A 25,413-nucleotide genomic window follows, 5' to 3' on the forward strand; every position below is an offset into this window, starting at 1 on the left:
GCAATTGGAGTATTGTGTTCAGTTTTGGGCCCCTCATTACAGAAAGGATATAGCCAGGTTGGAGTCAGTGCAGCGTAGGGCCACAAGGCTGGTGGCCGGTTTGCAGGGGATGCCGTATGAGGCAAGACTGAGGGAACTGGGTCTCTTCAGCTTGGAGAAGAGGAGACTCAGAGGGGATATGTTGGCGACATACAGGTATGTGAGGGAATGTCACATGGAGATGGGTAGAGACCTGTTCTCCCCTGAAGAAGAAGGCAGGACGCGCTCCAACAGGGCAAAGCTCAGGGAGCCAAGGTTCCATTTGGATGCCAGGAAGCATTTCCTGACAGTTAGGACCCCAAGGGTGTGGAATGGGCTTCCATGAGAGTCGTTGAGTTCCCATTGGTGCGGGTGTTCAAGGATAGGCTGGATGTCCACATGGTGGGCATGTCGTGAGCGGAGCCGGCTGGTGCCAGAGATCAGACTAGATGGCCCGGGAGACCCCTTCTGACTTGCTCTGTTTCTATGTTTCTATGTTACCCTGTTTCTTATACTTAAGAACCAGAGGGGAAGGTTAAGCAAGGCAATATGTTAAATGTATAACATGCAGCAACTAAATTCCAAAATTAATTGCACCCCAGTAGGGATTATGAGCACCAGCCATCCCCTTATTTCCTTAAATCTCTCCTGTGGTTTTTTCCCCTGCCTTTAGCCACCTGGAGGGGGAAAGTTTGCATATGTATATGTATACATATGTAGTAATGGTATAGGGAGTGAGGTTTAAACCTCCACTTTCTCTGTGAAGTGGCTCCAATACAGATTGGGGTCTCGTCCACTTGTTTTAGAGTAAGAAAAAAAGAGTGTGTCATTGGTAAATAATCTATTTAATGTATTGTGCAGTTTTTCATTAAGAGAGCAACCCTAAGTAGATTAACATTGACAACATAAAGTGGTAGACAATTCAAAATTTAGCAATCTGTAGCTATAGACTGTTTCCTTTGCAAAGCTTTCTTTATTGCTATCAAGTAAAAGTCATCCAGAACAGATTTCTGAGAATACACAGATTGATTTGTTGAACGCAATCTCATGTTTACCTCCAGGAACTCTTCTTATGAACATGCCCTGGGCCCTATCCAGTTGAGGGGGACTTTCTGTAAGTGAGCACACCTCCTGTACATGCACTGCTCTTTCAACTGGGCCTCCCACCTCTGCTGACCCCTCACCACAGGATCAAGAGCCGGGGAGGGCTGGTCTACATCTCAGAATTCCTCATCCTCATAGACTACTCCCACTGGCTGTATATCTTGGCAAATCCTAGAAACTCCCTGGCTCAGCAAAGCATCTCACCTCCTTCATCTCAGGATCTTGACCCAGCCCATTCCCCATAATCCCACTATAATTTGTTTTACATTCTGATTCTGAATCATCTGGGATGCAGCCAGCAGTCCATGAGAGTGACTGTGGTAAATGGTCAACCTTCTTACTCCCAGAACTCCCCTTCCCAAGGAGCACTTCCACTCCATCAAAACCCCCTGCATTTGGTCAATCAGTGACTGTGGATTTCCCTGGAAACCCTTAACTCGATTCTCATACTTTTGTATATTTATTCTACACTTTGGCATTCTTCTGGAGTCACTTGGATATGCTCACCCCTACTAAAAAGAACACTTTAAGCAATAACACACCACTCTTCAACCTACCCATCACCTATCCATTCATATAACCCTTTGCTTCAAAATGATAACACCTGTCAGTGAAAACACTTGCAAGTAAATAAATAAATATGGAAAGCAGAACCAGCAGTCTAGCTTGACAGGTGCGTGGAAAATTGCTCAAGCATGCACTGAGTACTGCATTGCCTATCCCCGGGTTAGAATATTCCTTGCATTTATCAAATGTTTTTTAGCATTGTTAGTCACCGAAAACATGAGGCAGCTGTGGCAGGGGCCAAGGAGCTAGTAAATCACATCATCAAGTTCTTCCCATCCTCTGGGCCATGCTCACAATTTAGTTGAACGTTGCACAGCAAGGCTCTCATTTCAAAAAAGGAACATGCTTTTAGCACCCCAAGGTCTCAGTGGAGACCTATGGGCTACTCCAGACCATAGTGATCCAGGGAGCTCCAGTGACTGATGGCAACAGATGTAGGATTAGTACATGTTACATAATCCACAGATCCCTTCATCCCAGCAACTACTCTGCGAAACAGTTTCTTTTACGAGAAACAAAAAAGGAAGTTGGAAAGGCAGTGCTGAAATGAGTCCTAGAGTCATTGACGTCGACAACACTGAAGCTACGGAGTATCACAAGGATCACTGCTCAACGTAGTCTTCTCCTAGCATTAATGTTTCTTACAGCTGAAGAGACATGTATTATAATTGTTAAAAATGGTTACAGTAAATCTAGGAATCATGTATGGGTGTAGCTCTGAAACAACTGATCACTGCAGAGCCTTTGTAATATACACATTAACATTCAAAGCAAATGATTATTATTCATATTCCATAACCTGTTAAGTGAAGCAATGGCAGCAAAGTACAAAAAAAAAAAGGAAAGGAGATCCATAAGTTATTAATGCAACAGCAGCAGCAGCAGCAGCAGCAGCAGCAAATGTTGCAGAAGAAAAACTTTAAGATGGGTTACTCACTTTTATATTAGCATAAAACTAAAATGATAGGTAGGACTGGGGAAATTTTTTTAAAGATGAAGGCCACATTTTCTTGATGAAAAGTTGTGAGGGAATAGCATAGTAGTAAAGAAAGACCTTTTCTCCCTCTCTGCCACTCCCTGTTCTCTCTTCTTGTCTTTTCACACCATTCCCCGCTCAAACCTCTTTCTGCTGCACTTTTCTCTCTATCCTGCCTATTGAATCCACACGACTTCCACTAAACTTCTTTCTGTGCTTTACAGGAAAATTTAAATGTAACAAATTGCCAAGTAATGGAACAAAGTAGTACGTTCCTCTTCTGGGAACTTTATTTTTTCATACAGAAAACACACAGAGAGAGACTTTTCCATTTCTTAGGACACAGCATGAAATGCATAGGTTTTTGATGTAGGAAAAGAGTGATCTATTCCCCCATTGGTGGTTCGCCCGACTTCCACACTGAAACTTTCTCAGCACTTAGAACAGAACAGCTTCCCTTTCTTGGCACACAGGAAGACAGTGCAGCAACAGAATGGTCACTGATTGGAGAAAGTCTGCAGGCCAGATGGGAAACCTCTGTGTACTGATTCCAGCACAAGGGTTGGAGTACCTTCTCTACTGTAGTACAGGAATGGATAAAAGACCCCGACAGAGGTAATGAACATCCAAGAGAAAAAATACTTTGAAAGACTTTGCTCTCTTTCCATGCTGGGAAAAGAGGGTTACACAGAATAGACCCCGTCCCTTTATAAAAGTATAGTGAGGGTGGCTTAGGCCATGCCCTTTCCACCCCCAGAATCTGCATTCTCTGGTCCATGCAGAACTCTCTACCATGACAGCACATGTGTTTAAAGCAAATGTTTGCCTTCACAGCAGAGGAAAATGGAGGAAGGTCATCACACAAAGCCCACAGCTTTCAGAACAATAGAACACAGCTTCACACTGAATCCAGCATTCATTCAAACAATTAGAATACAACTGAAAGGTGGCAAAACCTCAAGCCGCCAACACATATCCCCTGCAAAACTAAAACATGACTTATACCATCACAAAATCGATGGAAAACCACCATGTTCTGTGGCCAGTTAGGAGTTCCTGGAACACTTTGCCTGAGACCCATGTCCAGCAGCCAGTGCATTCCTACAGTAAAACTATATATCTGCAACAAGAAATATCAAATCATAGAAAATGAGCACTTCAGGAAAATTGGATGCATAAGAGATGACAATTATACTGCTGTGCAGGGCACATGCATTGTGTATATACTTCAGTCCTTGGCATCTCAGCATGAAGAATATTTAGTAGCTGGCCTTCAGAGGGTGTCCACTTGAGAAACACTGGTAGTTAGACTAGATATGCTACCTGGATGATCCAATAGCCTAAGGAAAGTACTGATGTTTTAAGCCAATATCTGTTTAGACAGAGTTCTATCTGACTTGTTTCTCACTATTGCATTAGCACCTTGGGTATCTCACAGCAGGGTACTCTCCATATTAGCCCACATCTAGCCTTCTCCCACCATCCTTATTTGGGGGTGAAACAATCAGTTTGCTCAATCAGTTAGAAGAGGCATGAAGCAGTATCCCATTCCCCCATGGTTCATCACTGCCTCCTTACATTTCAGTCCACAGCAGAACTGGAGGCCCTTAATTCTACTATATGTACTGAAAAAGCTGTCATGCAGCTTTGTTTCAGTGTAGGAAACAACAGAGCATTGAAAACACTCAAATTTCACTTAGAACAAAGGTTATAGTACAGACCTAAAAACTGCTACAGAAGTAGTAATTTACCAGTGGTTGGTCCAATAATTGACATGTTGGAAGAAAATGTGGTGAGGAGATACAATGCAGTTTTAAAATTCTAACAACATGGTGAGATAGCAAAATATGGGATTACCATGTGATAGTTACTTTAAAAAGAACAAAAACTGTTAAAAATCTCATCTGCTAGCATTTTTAAAGACATGGATAAGAAACTGTCTGATCATGTATATCCCTTCCAATCTAGAAAAACACAAAACCATCTCACAATAAATACTTTTACGGTGTAATTCTATATATGCCTACTTTAAAGTAACCTTCATTCAATGAAGTGTAGTGTCAAACAAGCTGATATAAATTACATTTTGAAACACCATTTTTTAAAGAAGAGGAAGAAGCTATCCTATATTCTCCCAGCTTGACTAAGAGTCGCTTCCATTATTGCTTTGCTAGTCGCGAAGCCGTGTCCGACCCATCATGACCCCATGGACAGCATTCCTCCTGGCCTTCCTGTCCTCCACCATCCCCCAGGGTCCACTTAAGCTCACGCCAACTGCTTCAGTGACTCCATCTAGCCACCTCACCCTCTACTGTCCCCTTCTCCTTTTGCCATCAATTGCTCCCAGCATTAAGGTCTTCTCCAGTGAATTCTTCCTTCTCATTAGGTGGCCAAAGTATTTGAGTTAGCGTCTCCATAGCTTCTTTGAGCTACACAAGCCCCTTCACCATGGCAAGGCAGTGAACCATGAAATAGGGCTTCCATTATTAGGGATGTACAAATTGACTGAATTTCAGTCCATCTACTTTCTACATGTGTTCAAATGTAAGATTTTTCTTATATTAATTTGTTTTTTAAAATCTGCACATTGTGCTTTTTAAATATTCACGGACACCACTTCTCCACGGTACAATCCCACACTACAGCAGGAAATGTGTGAATTTTAAGCAACCATACTGGTTGCTTAAAATTGTGCCACTCTTCCTTTCTCAACTAACCCCATCAATGTGCCTGTTTATGAGGAATCATATGAGATGCGAAAGACCTACAGGGTTAGTCCTGGCCAATGTATTAAACTCATGTATTTGGGAAGCATTTTGCAATGCTCATTGAAGCAATGAAGCTACACATTGCTCAGACTTGCTGTCAACTTCAGGTGCATAAGCATTTCTTGTTCTTACAATGGTTAAGTAGTAAAGTTGTAGCAAACATGAAAAACACTTTTGCTTTTACTGCAGTTCCCATATGTCTTCTTTTACAATATACTGAGGAAGCAAAAGCTGTACAGCATCTTGTTCCAAACGAAGCTTGTTTTCTTGGACACCCTTCAGGACATCATTGCCAAGAAGCAATGAAGTGTTTAGCAACCTTCTGCACAGTAATTCTGTCTTCAGGGTATTTAAATTGATTTTCCTTATTTGCAAGCAGAGTTTGCCTCCTGGTCGAGCAACCAAGCAAGGGCAAAGGGCAGAATCAGAGGAAGAAAAGCAGACATACTGAAGAGTGAGGATCATTAGCATGATCAGAGCAATGAACAAAAAGTATCCCTTAGTATGCTGCAGTTCTAGTGTGCACCTATTTCCCACAAATGGATGATGCATGTAAAGAGACAACCCCAGCTTCATTTTCATACTCCTCAGACACTTATGTTTTTCATGCATTAAGACTTATAAAAATTATATATATTTAAGCGAGAGCAAGAGCGAGAGGCAGGCAGGCAGATAGATTTTTGGCAGATACCTACAGCAAATCTCTGAATGTTCATCTGAGCCATCCAGGCAATCGTTGTCACCATCACAGCGCCAAAGCTCTTGAATGCAGCGCCCGTTCTTACATTGAAACTCTCCTGGTTTGCATAGCTTGGGTAACATTTCTCCAGAATTAACTAAAGGGACACAAGCACATATAAATATATCAACTCTAGCATCACTAGTTCATATACAAGCACCAAATATAAAGCTACACATACTATAGTTTTAGATAACTTTCAGCTTTTGCTAAGTATTCCATATGCTCAATAATTCGACCAGGAATTTCCTATACAATTGTCAGGTGAACACATGGCCAATATAAATAGCTACTTTCACTCCAATCAGAGTCAAGGGTCTCTGTAATACTTTTGCGTTACAGCAGCACATAGTTTCACCCCAAATCCGTCCTTTCCTGAGGGGCTAAAGGACAAGAATGAGGAAGAAAATAGTTGGCTGCTATTTTAATTTGGCTTTCATTTTGAACCTGTATTAAAACTTAGTTATCTTTGGAAATTTGCACTGCTCAGTTCTTGCAACAAAGGGCTCCAATTAAAAAAAATCACATACTGAAGGAAATTGAACACAAAAATGCATGTAGTCGTGACAGTATGTAAAACACCTATTAGGAAAATTGCTGACAGAAAGTGTGCATATTGTCTGTTTTACTTTTTACTGTTCACCACTCTGGAATCTGCCTAGGTATGGAGTGGTATACATATAATGTAAATAAAATAGTAAGTATTAGCAGCAATTGTAGACAAAAAGGGAAATGTACAAAAATGCATATGCATGTTTTTCAAGCTTAAAAAGAAAAGAAACCAAAAAAATCCAGGTTCTATTAAACTAAACTTAAGATCGCAAAAAGGAGACTGTGGGAGAAACTGAAGCTGATAGATGCATCCACTCCTGCTAAAGAAAACTGGGTGGGGAATCCTTTAGGGTGGTGTTTTTCTTTATGTTTTTACACTGAAATGAACTTGTCAGTAATAATGGCATACTACCTAAGGGATTCAAAGAAGGGAAACAATGCTTCCGAGGCACGCTTCATGCCATGCTGCAGGAGCACAAGCGTCAGGATGACGAAGTGACAAATATTAGCAGTTATAGAACTATCCAAGCGTTAAGGAAGGCTCTTTCACTGCTAACACCGCCGCAGGTCCTCACTTCATACCACCCGTCATCCATAGATTTAGAATAACAGCATGCCAGGGAGAAGGCTTCTAGTGTAATACTTTCAGATACTTAAAAAAGTTGACATTTGCTGAATAGTTCAAATATTTCAATATTATGGGCAGTGTGCAATGCATTAGCCAAAACCAGCATAATGAGAACCTTGCAGTTTCCAAAGAAAGTGGAAATGACTGGCATCTCTGTGGTTTCCAGGATGACCCAGGTCAGGGGAGTTCTCACAAGGGAACTCTGCTGCCCTGTCATTTTTGCAAAGTCAGCATTTCTGCTTGCTTCTGGGATTCATTTTGGAAGCATTTGCTCCTGCTGGATCAGAGACAGAGCCTGCAAGTGCAACAGAAGCAGCACATCCATATCAGCAATATCACTTACTGCCCTGTGTTTGATCCAAAGTGTGCTTAACCAATAGATTAACCCTAAAATTAAAAAAGCAAGACAAACAATGCTTGTAGGAAGAAGTGTTTGTATGCTGTACTAAAAACAACAGCAACAAAAAGTCTTATGCTAATATGTAAAATTGGAATTGTTCAGTTGCACATATCCTGAAAGGCTAGCCTTGTTTGAAACTTATTGTTTCTTCAGTGTTTCTAGAGGAGTGTAAGACTACAGTTACACGGGGCACTGAAGAATCTACTCCCTTCTCCCTTCAGTTTATGAGGTTTCATTCACCGCTGCCCACACTAATTCAGGTGTTCCGCTTCAGTTTACGCACTGTAGAAATGTTAAGGGATCTTTATGAATATCGAAAAGATTTACTAGGAGAAGATATCTGCATTTTTAAGACAGAAGCAATTTTACTCTACTTTTGAAAACATGTGGCAAGAATCCTGAAACAAAAGTAAAACAGGTGAGGGCCAAGAAACTAGTCCACAGTGCTCCCTGGTATGCACACTGTCCCATCTGAAATACAAGGTTAAAGGAATCCCAACGCTGGCTGTATTCACACATAATGGCAAACCATGGCAGGAACGGCATGCCGTTCCGTGCAACTGCAGGAAGCATGGTGAAATGTGGCATGTTTGGCGACCCTGAATGATGGAGAACCAACAGTCTGTTCTAAGGTTTCTGCATTTCCACATTGCAGTGATATATGAAACCAGTTACAATGTTTTCCCATAGTTTCCCTATTTCACCCAGAAAGTTTAGCAGCAAGAGTTTGGCAGCCTCACAACAAATAGAAAATTGAATAAGGGATAATAAAAAGAATGCACTTTGCACCACAACTTCACCAAAGTAGATAAATACCAGAGCTTTTTTTAAAAAAGTGCCACTCATTTCATCTCAGAAGAAAAGGGGATCTAGAATACAAAAGGCAGGTACCTAAATTATATAGGGCTTGGATTTAATAACAATGTTTTCTCATCCCCATTAATTGAGCATCAACATAGAAATTAATTGTTTAACTTGTTCATTAAAGTTTTTTAACTTTCACAAATTGTGAAATTTGTGACTGTCACAAACTGTGATGTGGGAGGAAGGTAGCAATGAAATTGCCTTATTGTTATGAACCATAGAAAAATGTTAGCATGAAAACAACCCAAGTTTGATTTCATTTACATGTAGATAAACATTTATGTTATGTTTTCTATTAGAAAAGCAGATTCTTTTAATTTCCATTTGGTAAGGATGTACTGTAGCAGCATTTCTTGTGTGTAAGAAGATTAAGAGAAGATAATGCGCTCCCCAGAGAGGTCCGCCTGGTGCCGTCATTATTATTTTCGGTGCCAGGTTAAGACCTTTTTATTTAATCAATATTTAATATGTTTTAATATTGAATTTTAATATTGTATTTGCAGCCAGAGTGGGTCATTAATTTATTTATGTTGTTAGCTGTCCAGAGATGCTGGTAATTGGATGGCATATACATTTCATAAAAAATAATGAATACGCTATTTTAATAACAAGAAAATCTGGACAAGTACACCATTAGACCTCTTAGAATGTCATATAAAATCCACAACTGTCTTTTAAAAAAGTTGAATTCCTTCAGAAATTTCTCTGAAGGATGTCCAGTAGCCAGCACTATCTTTATAACCTCAAGCAGATTATCAGGATTGTGAATACTGTGCTCAGTACAACATGCTGTCATTTCCACATGGTTGCCTGTGGCATACAAGGACATGTATTGGACATTTATACTTCCAATTTTATGTTTCCTGCAACATTAATGCAATCTTAAATATCATCTAGGAAGATCATACTTATGCAGGTTGTACTGTTTTCCTCCAAGTGCTGATTATCTGCACAGGCACACATTCTGCCTCCAGGTACAGCTAAGCAGAGTATGCTGCAGCCGCCATTATTAACCCGACATGCATTGTCACCTGCAATTAAAAAAGACAGACAGTTAGACAGACAAACAGAAAAAAAGAAATGGAACCTTAAGAACAAATAATTTGAACAGCATACTATAAAAGTGTATTATAAGAATGTGGAGAAAATTGCTATTATTTAGAAAACACATTGTTCTGATATGTGCCATTTCTACAGGTACAATAACTACCATATGATTCAATCAGCTTAAGGCTTATCTCTTAATTTTAAAATGCATGTTGGAACACTATTTACTAGACTCATAAACCGGATGCATTTATTTCATTTTTAGCCTTCTCTTTCTCCTTCATCTTAATCAAGATACTATGAGCACTCTGGTTTGCTTTGCATTTACTGATGGTGCAAGCTGTGCGTGTTTAGACAGAGCATGGTGCAGTCTTATGCATGATCCAGCATCCCCAGTCAGCCTGGCTGGCTATGGAATGCTGGGAGATGTAGGACGTTTTTCTGTCTAATGTGTCCTAAGTTACTTAAGAACAAGCAAAATCCTGGACACCTGCAATGAGAGGAAAGAGGGCTGTAGAGTCCAAAGATTTCTGTGGCATCCTCATCAGTAACAATCAGACAGTACTATCAGAGCTGCTCTTGTTTCTCATGTCCTCACTACACTTCCCTCACTTCCTCGATTTCTGCATGTTTTCATGACAAATATACTATTGCATAGGAAAAATTAATTGATGCACCTTTGTGGATTGGATAAAGTCATTTCTCCATCCACATTCTAGGTCTAATTTCTTGGTCACCTAGAGTATGGCTACAAATGCCTTTTAATATCTAAATGGACAAATTGTTATTATGGGCTAGTGTTACCAATGAATTTTTGCTGATGCAATTTTCAAGACCAAGGTTGAAGCTCTTACTCTTGCAGAATTTGTGAGAAATCTTGAAGGAAGTTGCAGAAGTTCTAACATGATGAGCAAAATTTATTTGAAGAGATCTCCAAATACTTGGGTCACCACTGAATTCCATAGACAACAAAGTGTGGACAAATCTAGACGTTTCTTGAAAAACTGTTCAAGGTTGTCAAGAGAAGCTTAGAGTTTTAATCAGATCAGGAAGATTTTTCAGATAGCTTAAGCATCCCTGTTATTAGTTTTGCCTAGATGGGTGGATTGACTGAAACCTCATTTCATATTTTTAAATATTCCCAGTTAATTCCACAAACCAACAGCTAGAGAGACCTTGGGTGCCTATAAGCTCCCTAACACCATTTAGCTTCCGAATCCTGGGTCAATAAAAGCCTAACTGAGATTGTTCCATTCAACTGACTTCTAGAGTGGAACAATCCTGATTCAACTATATTGCATGACCTTGGGATTGAAATAGGTATCAGAAGCTGCATAATGCAATGGTGGTTCATCTCTCCCTTGTTCCAAGCAGACCCAGACAATAGGCTTTATTATGTTAGTGCTGACAGACAGCACAAGTACAAATGGAGAGTAATGCAGGAGTCAATAGGGAAAGAACAAGCAAAGCTAGAATAGCAGCCAAAAACAGCCTAATGATAAGAAGTTGATTCTAAACTGAATACTTCTCATCCCTGAACAAAGCATTCCAGATTGTCCTGCTTGGCCCGTCTGATGCTTCTCAGCTGCCCTGCCCTCTTTAGCTGGTGCTGCACCTTAGGATTGGTAAAACTTGGCCCACCCTCCTCTTCACGAGAATGCTCACTAAGTTTCCACGGTATCTGAAATTGACTAATACTCAGTGACTGCCTGGCTTAGCTCAAGGTCCACTCATCTTGACATTTCAGCTACTGACTGTAACCCCTCCCTCTTTGTCTGAGTTAGAATCTTTTCCCTCAATTAAATAATTTATACATAAAGGTTATCTGTTAGTTTCCTACACCTTGTATTCTAAAAGTGAATAATACAAGAACATGACTTGGTACCAGCTGTGAAGTAATTGCCTGCAAATTGGAATAGCTGTAAATATTATGAATACCGTTGCTGCTGATCAACAGAGAAAAAGACCCCAAAGATCACACAGTAAAACATTTAACCACAATCCTTTCCTCCAGGATTCTAAAGGAGATTAATAAAACAATATGACAAAGGGAAAGAGAAATAGTATTTTTAATACCTAGAAGAGGGGTGCAGAATTTGTAGCCCTCCAGATGTTTTAGCCTACAACTTCCATAATCCCTCAGCATTGGCTATGCTGGGAAGGATTGATGGGAATCGTAGGCTAAACCATCTGGAAGGCCATTATTCAGCCACTGCTGACTTAGAGTATCATGCAGCAGCTAGGTTAGGAAAGGAAAGGAGGCAGTAGTAGCAAATGTTTACTACTGGAACAAAAAACAAAACAAAACACTCCTCTGTAACACAGACACACACATAAAACCCCTTGGTAACATGTCCTTCAAGCTGTCTGCAGAACAGGTTAACAAAAGCTGTTAACGGGTTCATAAATGTCAACTGACAAGAGATGTACAGAATCCATTATTCAAGCCTGCTTATAGGTGGAATCTAAATTTACATTTTCTGACTGTTTAAAGCAGGAAATGGCAGATAAACACATTTTAATTCCAAATCAACACTCAGCTTATTGAGCCACATAACTGCTAATTCAAGTCTGGAAGGATATAAAATGTGGGGACTATTGATTAGGCTATAGATGGGTGTTTAACAAGCAGTTGATGTAAGTTTAACTAGCAACAAAGGATTATTTACTAATCCCATTGAAGTAAATGGAGATAATCAATTTGGCTTCAATAGAAACCCAAGTGAATATGAATAAAAAGTACATTATGCTTCATCAAAACAGATCCCTATGCAAATCAGTTATCATGGCAATGTGCTTCTTTCCATAAGTTTTCAGCTAGGAATTATACATTATACTGATGGGAAAGCAAAAAATTGATTGATATGCAGCCTTTCTTGAAAATTGAGATCCTCCCTCAATCCAATGCAATTTAGATAATGAAAAACAAGGAACTACCCAAATTTTCTGCAGGATAGCAGCTACCTGATTTTTCCTCTATCAAGAGCTTGTCCAAGTTTGTTTATGGATTTCTGAGTCACCTAATATATAAATCAATAATAGTAAAATAAAAACATAAAAATAAGGAAAAGTTTCTAAAACAAGTTTTATAAATGAATGAGTTGGATTCTAACCTAGCCACAGTTAGAATAGACCAGTGTGACTTTAGTCATGACTAACTTAAATGCAGTTGATTGCAAACATACAATCCAGGTACTCCTAAGTATTCTGGAAACATCCCAATGAATCCATATATGAATAAGAAAAGAGGATGTGTGTCTTCCAACAGTAAAATAATATAGGACGGTCTGTGGAAAAGAACTCTCTAAAACCTACTGTAGTATTTACTAACAGGGCAACTTTAACAAGGGCTTATTTACTGATAGGAAAAAGAGTTTGTAAGGAAGTGCATACAGAACATACAGGAGCAAAAGGAACTAACTTGCTGCAACCTTTGCTACACCAATGAATTGTGGTGTCACGTAATGGCAAGAACTACAGGCACGTGCACATCAGAACTGCTTAGCTAACACCCACCACCACCCTTTTCTCAAGGTGGTACTCCTCACTGGACCAGTCTTAAAAGACACTGAGGTGTGATCTCTTCTGCTTCCTGATTCTATGGTGGGGGAGGGAACCCCCTCTTGACATACAGTATCTTGGACCAAGCTGCCAAAGTTAGCAGACAACTCTGATGTTCTTCCTTTCTTTCTGCAAAGATCTCTGAAAAAAATTCACAGCCAGACTCTGAGTAATACACACAGTTTTTATGTGTATACATTTCAGTCCAGCATTCTGGCTTCACTTCCTACTCCTCCTCCTCCAACATAAGCTGAGTACGTAAAATAAGTACAACAGAAATAAAGTTGTTCAGTGTTTAAAGGAAGTTGTGGAAAAGGGTTGTATTCTGCTCCATGCATAACATCCATATGCGTATAGTGGCAGGAAACTGTGGAGCAGAAAGATTTTGTCTTTCCTCTTACATTTTCTCTTTTTTAGTGATGGCCAAAAATGGGCACTCTTATGTGAATAAATATCTTGGGGTGTTTCCAAAGACAGGACTAAAAGGCTGAGAATGTGACCAAACAAATTTGAAGAGAAACCAGAAAAAAACTCAAGGCAGGATTCACAGTGGGGATGAAGTCATTGCTGAAGGATTTGAAAGACAAAAGGGGAATGTTTTTTGAAGTGTGTATACTTCACAAGACGGAGGTCCTGTTGGTTGGCGGATTGGGTTTCGGAGAGGGTGGATTTGACCTGGTCCTGAATGGTGCAACACTCCCTCTTAGGGATAAGGTCCGCAGCTTAGGAGTACTCCTCGACCCGGAGCTTTCTTTGGAAGCTCAGGTGACAGCGGTGGCAAGGAACGCCTTCCTTCAGCTTTGGCTGATTAATCAGCTGCGCCCCTACCTGGAGTACGACTGCCTGGCGACGGTGACACACGCGCTGGTGACTTCCCGCCTAGACTTCTGTAACGCGCTTTACGTGGGGCTTCCCCTGAAGACAGTCCGAACACTTCAATTGGTGCAAAATAGAGCTGCCAGGTTGCTGACGGGGACAGGGCATTATGCTCACATGACTCCAGTCCTCCATCAGCTTCACTGGCTTCCCATTGAAGCCCGGGCCCAATTCAAGGTGTTGATTATGACCTACAAAGCCCTAAACGGCTTGGGTCCTGGCTACCTGAACGAGCGCTTACGTCCGTATATGCCCGACCGCCCTTTGAGATCTGCGGGAGAGTCCCTTCTCCAGGAACCCTCCATGAAAGAAATTAGGAGAGTAAGTACCCGGAGGAGGGCTTTCTCTGCGGTGGCGCCCAACCTATGGAATTCACTCCCCAAAGAGGTCCGCCTGGCACCGTCGTTACTGGTTTTTCGGCGCCAGGTAAAGACCTTTTTATTTAAACATCATTTCAATTGTTAAAACATATGATCTGGCCTGGGCAACTTCTTCTTCCTTCTCTTTCTCATCCTATATTTTTATTTTATACTGATAATTTTAATTTTGTATTTGTAAATCAATGTATTTTTTGTATTTTTATATTTAATGGTAATTTATTATGTACTATTGTATTTCAATGTATTTTATCGTGTTGTAAGCCGCCCCGAGGTTTCGGCAAGGGGCGGCATAGAAATGTAATAATAATAATAATAATAATAATAATAATAATAATAATAATAATAATAATGAGGTTTTTTGGTTTTCTTTTAAGCCAAATACACAAGACCATTTTTTTTAAAATTCAGCCAATTGCATGCTGTTCCAGGGTTTAAAAAGTCTGTAGTACTTAATCTATTTCTATGGCAAGTCAGAGTGAAAACAGCATAATCCTGCAGGATGTTTGTGGGGATATTTTTTGCAGAGCCTTCTAATAATACAGCAGTATTCATATCATACATACTTTCTTAGTCCTTTTATTCCAGAAATGCTCAGCAGAATTTACAATCCATTAACAACATTTTTCCCTGCATGTTGTCTTGCACCTTTCTACCAGCCAAGCAATTTCCAACTAGTGTAGTCCTAGTCATTGGAAAGATGATCTGTCAGGGTTTGTGGTGTTGGTACTCCGGATTTCACCTTTCTTTGCTCTTTCCCAAGGTAAGATTCTGGCCTTGGGTCAGTAAAGAAAAAGGCAAAAAGCAGCCTTTTTCTAAGAATACCTTCTGAACTTTTGCTAAAGATTGGCATCTTTTGGCCAATCTTTTCATTGGAACATTCACAAAGCTTCAAATCCTTCTGGAACAAGAGGCAGGATCCTTGTGCATCATTACTGTCCACACCTACACCTGGAGTTCTTCAATGTTACAACTGAAGAAAATCTTTAAATATTTTTTTAAATGACATAGATTGGTTCCTGCTGTTCTTTACCCCCTCCCAAAGATTAGAAAATCTGAAAGATGCTAGGAACATCAGTGTCTAAAGAAACCCTCAGAGACTGTCACTGAAAATGGATTAGTCCTGTATTCATCACAACAACCTGTTAAGATATTGATGTAAAACCTGCTTGTTATGAAATAATGTTCCCCTAAAGGGTTTTGACAATCTGCTAGAGTAACCACGGGTCAAGATATGGGAATTCTGCTCCATCTCCTACCCACCAGTGTGACACCAGCACTGGTGTCTTGTCTGAGCCTGAAGAAGTAAATCCAGAAGGCTAGACAACTGTTATGTTCACCAGTAGGGATATCACAAAACATCGGACAGAGGTGCTCACACAGGTTTTGTGATCCCCTACTTGTCTTCAGTGAGAAGAATCAGAGCAAACAGCACAGCCAGACTTCAGCTTCTGGAATCCTCTTACTTTACTTGGGCTGCTTCTCATGACTGCCAAATATGGCTTAGCTAAGCCATGACAGGTTGCAGTGTGTGCTGGAACAGACTGTTGAACAAACTGTCCAAGCAGGGCATCACTGTTGCTTATGCTGAGATCTGAGTTCAGGGCAGTGTGGGTTGTTGCCAGGTTCCGATGTCATACTAAGCATGGCGCCTTCTCGCTATAACCTAAATATTCACAACTGCCTCTGCTTTATCCTGCAACCCATCGTGGTTTAAATAAGCCATGGTGGGTTGTAGTGACCGTGTGAACTAGCCCTTCCTCTCTCTCTTCTCTCTGGTCTTTGGTTGTTTTCAGCAGAATCATAGCTGAAGAGAACAGTCCTTCGTGAAAGAAAGACGTTATCTGCAGGCTAAGGGATGAAATCCCTCCTGTTTCTTCAGTGGGGTATGCTTACTTAAACAGGGTGAAGTAGTACAGTATGGGATTTACAACATTCAATAATATTTCTGAGACAGTAACAACTACGGCATAAATGTAATATACTGAATGAACTAGAGTGTGTGGAACGTCTCTTCTCTAATAGTATTTCATGCCATAATCCTTGTGCTAGTTAGCTAAAACCAATTTCCATCAAAAGCGAAAGAAATGTATCATCTTCAAGACTAACTTAGGACATATTTATTTCAGTGGGACTTAGCTGCAACTCTTCTTTACTAAATGAATTTCACATCTTTGAACTGGTGCTCAGGCAATTTGCTGACAAAGATTGAGGCAGCAATCCTTTCTATAACTAATGTTACAACATGAGTTGGTGTGAATGCAAAAAATATTGTTTTCAATACCTTGCTGCTTTTGGGGATCATAAATCTGCAGCCCAAACAGTGGTGATCTCTCACTTCTTAGAAGTGTCACATTTCTAGTCGTCAAATCTAGCTGGAAAATAGACCCATTCATATAATCCGTCCAGAAAATATAATTCCTATGGTGGGAGAGTCCAAACGGATGGTTCAGTTCTTTTCCACTGTAGACCACCTGCAATTAAGTGATATCAGTTAAATAGTTATGACTGTACCATTAAAAGCATAAGAATACAATAAGAAACTGGGAAAGAATCTCTCTACATCTGCAGGGGAGGGGCTGTGCTTGACATAAACATCTTTGACCATGCATAAAGAAACCGAAGTCCAATTTCTAACATTGGAGTGGGCAGAAGATGGTTCTCCAAATATTTTGGGCTTTACCTCTCAGCATTCCTAACCTTTAACCATGCTGGCAGAGGTTTAGGGGAGCAAAAGCCAAAAACATCTGAAAATCTTCCTTCTACCCATTGCTGCACTAAATAAATTAAAATCAAGCGAAGATGTAAGAGAACACCACAATGTTAATTTGTTCCTTCCTTATATAGTTCTGATCTGCTTGTATGAAAACCTGCATGAATTTGTGTGGGGAATGCTTCTGCCTATTAGGACGTTTAAGCAGCAATGTTGTGGTCCTTGGCAGGATATCCAGGTGCCATAAAATGTTTCAGATTTCCTTTTCTGGAGGTAGTAGTGAAGGTCTGACACCGGAAAGGTGCTACAGCTTCACAAAACCTCTTCCAGCTATCACAGAAACAGCCTCAGCCTTGGTTCTTCAATTTTAGCACCCTGATGTCAGTAGAGGCAAACCAGCACCACCAGCACCACCAGCACCAAAACAATGGAGGGGGAGTGTTCTACTTCACAGCAAAGACCAGAAAGTCTTCTTGAAAAGTCCTCTACAGGACTGATGCAACATCTGGATTTTTACCCTACACCAGATGTTGGAATGTGATTAAAAGCATGAAGACAACCACTGACAGAGCTGTTCACACTGTGTAAGTAAAGTGTATCATGACAGAATTTTTATTCATTATCTACATTAGTGTACCCTAATTAGGACTATGTCTAAAAATCACATGCATCAAAACTGGCTGTACCAACTGCATGTCCTGCCAAATGGCTTGAGTACATTATGAAATACAAGAGTCTCTGTTTCATAACTTATTAAGCTTAAATCGAACATTTCCAGAAGGCACTGGTCTCAGATAAAAAAAGGTAGACTCTGCTATCCTTTTTTCTAGACACACTCCTAAACACACTTGCTAGCAACTAAGGCCCACTATAAGACAGTATGTTGCATGCAGATATGGTTATACTTATAGTAAACCCATTGAAATCCATGGGACTTGCTTTACTGATTTCAATATTATTAAATTAAAACATTATTAAATTTAGATCCAACCGTCATTGAATGGATTCAGATGACATGGCAACCTGCCTTGTTGGCTGCTACATTGTCTGAACCAGTCCTACCCTGTCATTCCACAGATTGCTCTCGGAGTGGTTGTACTTATGATGGGTTGTCATGTTGTCCTAATGCAGGTGTCTGATCACATTGTGGTACAGGAAAGGGACAAGCAAGCTGTTCACCAGCAAGCTGAACTCACCCGGGCAGTTACAGTCCAGAGGCTGGGGAGCCAATGACCCCTGCTCCAATCACAAGCCCTTTGGGCTTTACTGCAGATTTTCTCCCTTGCCTCAAGTGACAGCAAGTGACAGCTGCACCGATGGGTCAAAGCAGCACTTTGGAGCAGCCATCACTGGTTTGCCACCTTTTTTGTTTTCTTGATTACCACAAAACAAAAAAGCACAAGTGTTTTCATATTTTTTATATATCTTGTATATTTAATTTGTATATTTCACCTTACCAAAAAACTTGCCTGATCAAGTAGGTGCCTCCTGAGAAATCGTACTAGAACCCAGCCATGAACTTTGCCCGAACAAGGCTGGAAATCGGTTAATTAGTTACTTTTAATTCCAATTATGCCAAAGGGAGATACATCATAAGGGGACATTACTTGTGAATGTGTATGATTAGTAGATCACTACCTTCATGTTTAGTCTCTAGTTGGTGCAGTTGTTCTGACTATTCTCAGTATCCATTACCTTTTCCACCCTCTAGACACTCAGGAGCCATTCCATTTATGAGTGCATAAAGCTTTGAAATTTCACTTAATTCATGGCTGTAAATATCCCTCTTTAAAAAACCCTGATTAGGGATAAAGAAAAGGGAGAATCCATGGTGAATCCCATCTTCTACCATGCTTCAGTTATTCCATGAACAACCCACTACATAGGAGTGTGTTGTCATGTCATTCATATGTGACCTGTGATTTACTCCCAACTAAAGCTGCATAGGATTGCGTTGTCAGTATGTAACTTTTCCCCACAGGTGGATCCAGGGTAAGGAGTTTTCAACCAGGGAGTTTTCAACTAGGGATTCACCCCTATATGAACTCACACCCCTTAAGATCAGCAGGGGAGGCCTTGCTCCAGGAACCCTTTTTGAGGGAGGTACAGAGGGTATCCACAGAGGAGGGCCTTCTCTGTGGTGGCACACAGGCTATGGAACATGCTCCTCAGAGAGGTCCTCCTGGCGCTGACTCCCTACTTTTTCTGGTGCTAGGTAAAGTCCTTTTTATTTAACCATCATTTTAATAACTAATATTGCTAATGTTAATATCATTAATTGTATGCAGTCGTGCCTTCATTTTCTTTTATTTTTTATTTCTTTTCTTTGATTATGAGATGACATATTGTTGTTAATTTGTTTTATTGTTGAATGTTTTTAATAATGTTTATAATACTATATTATTGTGAGCCGCCCCGAGGCTTCGGCGAATGGGGCGGCATAGAAGTCCCCTAAATTAAATAAATAAATAAATAAATAAATAAATAAATATTATTATTTATATTGTTATTTTTATCCTTGTAAGCTGTCCTGAGGCTGGTGCAAAGCATATAAATGTTTTAATTAATTTTTTAAAAAATTAAGAATCCAGTTTGGGAATGGGAATCCATCAGATTCCCTTGGCCCAGCCTTCTCTCTCATGGCGATGAGTCCACCTTGGGACTGAGTGTACCAAACATTTATGCAGGCAGCCACCGGGAATCAAGCCTGTGAGAATGCTGTGCAAGTCGCATTCATCTTTCAGGAATGTGACTTGCAGCCTTGGTTTGTGCTGTCCATGCTGTGGAATCAGGTTGCTGGTTGTGCAACTGGGGCTCAACAAGCATTCATGGACTCAGTTCCTAAGTCAGGGCCAAATGTGTGAAGAGCTCTAATGAACAGAAGAGGGCCAGATTCCAGGGAGTATGATCACAACCCTAGTTTCAACATGTGTTATTTGCAACATTCACTTAGACAATAACTTTTAGGTTACATTTTACTATCTGCCATATGGCAAGGAAAAAAAATGTGGCTGAGCTCCATGGAAGGCACCTTTACAATATATACTCATATTTTCAGGTTTTCCTAACATACTTCTATGCTGGAAAAGTAGCATATGACTGTTCAATTGCATGTAGAGTTTCCTGGGCAGGTGCAAACAAAGTAAAATAACCCACAAAAGCAGCCACAATAGTTTGAATGTGACTTTTACTGTGTTTCCCTAAAAATAAGACCAGATCTTATATTAATTTTTGGTCCAAAAGACACATTAGGGCTTATTTTCAGGTGATGTCTTATATTTTCTTATGAAAGCTGTACGATTCTTGCCTCGAGAGTTCTCCACAATTCCTTTCTTGCACTCGACTGGATACCTCTTTCTTTTTGCACCCATCTTGCATTTTGCATCATGCATTAAGTACATCCGTTATAACACATGGCGTATTGACGTTATTTGTGCGTTATGTCTGTACTCTGAGTGGTAATTTGGCAATAAGTCTCATGTTCATCTGTTTACATAGATGTTTACCTCTCATCCAAGGCACCCGCTTCAGTATTTACAAATAATTATAATGTACAATATCATTTATTTTAAGTATTAATGTCAAGCATATTATTTATTTATATTTAATTATATATTAACATTATTACGTTGTAATTCAATATGTCTATTGTATGTTGCAACGGACGTAGTACCATGTTTCCCCATCTGTCTGGCGGACAATCTTAACTGGGGCTTATTTTTTTTGGTAGGGCTTATATTACGAGCATGCTATCATCATGCTATGGCTTATTTTCCAGTTAGGTCTCATTTTTGGGGAAGCACTGTAGCTGCCATGTAACCCCATTCAGTGCTAACCCAGGAGCAATAAATGTTTCTTTGTGTAACTCCTTCCTCTGAAGCAAAGGATGTATTCTGGGCCAGACTGTTTTTCTGCATCAGAGTGTTTGCTACAATACCACAATGGCTGTGAACCCAGAAGGTCAATGAACAAGTCAGCCCTAAAGGAATCAGGAGGAAAAATAAATTGGCAATACAATTAAGCAAAACAAAAAGTTATGAGCAACAGAGCAGCCTGTTTTCTTTCACCTTTCTGTCAGTTCCGTTCAAAAATATTCTTTCAATGTGATCATAGTAGGCATCACACCAGTACAATACATTGCTTCGATAGTCCAAAGTTAATCCATTTGGCCACAACATCTTTGATGTCACAAAAATCTGCCGGTTGAAGCCATTCATCCATGCCTTCTCAATTCTTCCCACACTATCATCTATTTCATCTTCTTCCCAGTCTGTCCAATACATCCAGCTATGAAATAACAAATAAGAACATTCATTTATTCTTTGAACCATGTAATTTAGGTTGTAGAATGCCTATTACATAAAGGCTGAAATGCCTTTATGTTTCTAGTTTGATTTAAGCCTTCTAACTGTTGTTTTCCTTCCACAAAGAAGAATAAATGAGCAACAGAGGCAATGCACCAAGGGGGGGAAGTCACTTCTATTATGTGCTGCTGAACAGAGAATATAATCAATTATGTGATTTAAAACTGAATCAGTTGACATGCGAAATCAGAGCTCTGTTAATGAGCTGCAGCAGGGTTCTAAAATTTTGATGGACTTCTTTTCCTTCTAAAAACTGACAAACTGACTTTATTTCAAAGAAAGAACTGCACAAAAATTGACTAATTGTAATGTGTCCTTTGAATGGAAACTACTTGAAGAATCCTCTTCCATGTAATAAAATTATATTGAAACTCTGTGCTACTCAGAAACCTTTCCCCATGAAAATTATTGACTTCTGCAAATTGTTGTGAATACTTTGACAACTTCAACACAGTGTGGTAGGAATGGTGAAGAAGTCACTTATTTTGTCTTCAGAAGATCGACAAACACTCCATGTTTGCTGCAAAAAACATCTAAATAGTTTAGTATTTGGAGCTCAATTTATTCAACAATTCTCCTCAAAATGTGTTTGTTTCCATTTCTTCAGTGAATTAATGTGCTCAAATGTATCAATGTGCTCAAATTAATGTGCTCAAAGTATTACAATACCCATTTTCTGCCCTGGTCCCTTTATAATGTGGAATCTTTCCATTAAAATACAGATGCATGCTTTTGTTAGAACAGCTACTAAAGTCTGAAATACCAATTTTATGAAGCTACACTGAGATCATATGAATGTTTGTGGGCATAAAAGCCATCATGCTGAATCAGACCAAAGGTTTCATCATTCTTTTTGAACAGAAGCCTGCAAGATACCTCTGGGAGTCCAACAGGCCATACGGGTCCATAGGAATACCCTGTGCTTATGTTCCTCAGATATTGGTGTAAAGATTCATACAGCCACTGAGAGTGGAGCTTATACACAGGCATCTCGAGTACACCCATTGATAGCCTTATCTCCCATGAATTACTGCATGTCAGGCACGAGAGTCTGTACCAGTTGCCATGCTGCCACTTTTAAAAATACCAACATGGCTTAGGAAGAGGGGGAATTAAAAGCAAATAAGGCAAACTGAGCGGGGCTTAACCAGTTCTTTGCCTGCCATTTCTTTGTTTCAAAGCATCCCTCCCCATATTGCTTGTGTGTGCAAGCTGCATGTTAACAAGCATAAAGATTCAGTTGAAATCCTACAGGGGCAGCCATCTTAGAGACCAAAAAACCACAGGGATTATATAGGGATAGGAGCAATAACTAAGAAAGCCAAAGACTGGCTTTATTGGTCTTGTGTGGCACAATGATTGTTGGAGAGTAAATGCTGGGTAACAGAGTTATTTAACTTTTAGGGGAAGACTTGTTGCCAAACATAGGGTGTAGAGACTGGACACTCAAGTAAATTAGGACACTTTTGAGTTTTCCGCAATTAACAATCAGCCAACAAATAATGATACCAGTAAATGAGAGGTACTTAGAGTTAAAGCAACTAAACCACCAATAACTGTTAAAGGAACAGCATGGGAATTGGTGCACTAGTAGAGTATGAAACAAAGCCTCATTCAGATGTGATCACTGCCATGCCACATCAGAGGGGGAAACCACAGAAACAGAACAAAACAAACACAACCGGGTCATTAACCAATGTGATTTTGGAGAAAATTCCTTTGCTGGACCAAAATATGCTAGTTCTCAGCATGAATCAAAAGGCACATAGTCTCGCTAAATGGAAATTGTATTATGTACCGCAAGCTCTTTTCTGCAGTTGTTGTAATCGTAATGTTACTGAGAAAGTGAAAACTCTGAAATATTGAGGTGTGAAAAGCAATAAGTTTTCTGAAGAAAATGAATTGTAACTGAAGCACTAAAAGGAAACCTTTTAATTCTTGAACAAATGGAACTGGAATGTGCCAGCATTTACAGGGACAATTTCTATACAATACTGTCTAAAGATAATTATTAAAAATAAAAGTCAATTTTGATTCTGCAGCTTGGCAACTTTTTCTCTTAGAGTGACATTTGATAAATATTTTAGCACATCTAAGAATGGCTGTCACAAAATGTGCAATAAATACTAAAGCCAAAGACTTGGAATATGGGCAGTAAACATGTTTAGGAATATGTGCCCATAAATATATTTAAGATTATGGTGACAGACTACAAATGAGAAATACTTATGGTGTTCCCAGTGAAGTGCTGGATAAAGATGCATGCATTCCCTGGCATTCTGAATGTGTCACCAGTACTTCTTTCAGAGGGTCTTCATTCAACCTTGGCTGGTGATCTAACATATGATTGATAACCAAGCATAATGTCCATGCTTGTCTTCTATTAGCATGAACAACATAACTTTTTTTCACTCTCTGTTTGGCAGGCATGAGACCTCCAAGAAGTGTAAATGCCTTACCATTTAGTTCTAATCTGATCAAGTTAAACACTTCAGTTGCATTAGTTAAGAAAGCCCACAGAAGTAGAAGAAACCTTGTAGTAAGACATGTGAAGTCCACTGTTAGAACTATAACATGAATGTATTAGCATTCATTCATGTTGGAAGCCCAGACAGAAAAGTTTGTATGAACTCCACACATCTTTGCACCCACTGTGCTGAAGAGGGAAAAGAGGAACCAGAAAGAAGAAAAACACCCAAGAAGAAAACCTGTCACTAAAGCTACTTTTAAGTTTATCAAGCCAAAGACTGCCCTCTCCTCACTGTAAAGTACTGTTTTAATCCTTCTGAAACTACTAACTGTCTTCAATGCCTACTAACAGTGTCTTCAAGTCAGGATTCAGAATCAAGTTTCATGGTGAAATAAGTGCACTTAAAATTCAAAGTGTTGTTTCCCTCAGCTGCTGCAACTGATTACCTGCTATTCTCATTTATCAATCCTAAGAACACATAGAAGAATCAGTGAAGCTTTCAATATCTATGTTTTAATATAGTACACAGTTTTCAGAGAAGCATCACAAACTCAAGAATATGTGAGATTTGCACATGAAATGTATTCATGTTTGTGTTTGAGAGCGTGAATGGGTCTAGTTCTGGTCACAAATGAATTCTAACAAAATTCTTGTAGAACGCTATTCTTCCTGGCCAATGATTACACATTTCAGCTATTTTCAATGGAATGGCTCAAGAAGAATAGAAAACACTGCACCTTAGTTTGGGATGCAAGAGTTGTCTCATGGCTAAACCATGCCATGAGACACAACAAAAGTACCGTGTGACTGTGCTACCTTTTTAAAGTTTAATTGTTTTTTAGAATTACAACATTATTTATTTTAAAAAACTATCAAATCTAACATAAGAAAAGGATAGCAAATTTATTTTCCAAGTATAAAAAGCAAAGTTCTGCCAAGATTTAGATGACTAGTGGCTATCCCAGTAAAGAATTAAAGATGCAATACATCCATCCCCTATATATGAAGACTTAACCATCAACTTCTGCAATCTAGGCAACTAAACCATCATTCCTTATTGTGGGGCAGGGGAGATTTCTTCTAATGTGTAGTCCAGAGGATTTTTGAAGAGGGAAATGGCTAGTGGGAAGAATACAAGTTTCGTAAGATAAAACATGCCCTCCAACGACATAATACTATTTTCTGTTTCTCAGAACTGAGGAAGAGGTTGGTGTGGTTTGTGCACAGGACCCTGTTCTCTGCATGCCCTGCTCAGGCACAGCTGTAAGGATCATTTCTAGACAGGACGCGCTGTCCAAGTGCAGCACCTCTGGCGGGGCTGAACCAGCGGCATTTGCAGCTTTGGCAAACTGCTTCGGTAAATAGTGAGGATTGTGAGGAAATTATCTC

The 25,413-nt window shown here is 39.7% G+C and overlaps 1 protein-coding gene across 1 annotated transcript in view; it reads right to left on the reverse strand.

The window, feature by feature from the left end:
• Positions 1-25,413, reverse strand: part of LRP1B (LDL receptor related protein 1B) — a 730,365-nt gene that overhangs the window by 315,212 nt on the left and 389,740 nt on the right. Inside the window, exons 13-16 of the mRNA XM_044438491.1 lie at positions 21,258-21,477; positions 16,762-16,951; positions 9,525-9,647; positions 6,129-6,269 (exon numbers count right to left, since the gene is read on the reverse strand). Of these exons, the coding sequence (XP_044294426.1) occupies positions 6,129-6,269; positions 9,525-9,647; positions 16,762-16,951; positions 21,258-21,477 (674 nt within the window). The remainder of the gene's footprint in view (positions 1-6,128; positions 6,270-9,524; positions 9,648-16,761; positions 16,952-21,257; positions 21,478-25,413) is intronic.

The sequence above is a fragment of the Varanus komodoensis genome, unplaced genomic scaffold (assembly GCF_004798865.1).
Source record: "Varanus komodoensis strain SLA01 unplaced genomic scaffold, ASM479886v1 scaffold32, whole genome shotgun sequence".
NCBI lineage: Eukaryota > Metazoa > Chordata > Lepidosauria > Squamata > Varanidae > Varanus > Varanus komodoensis.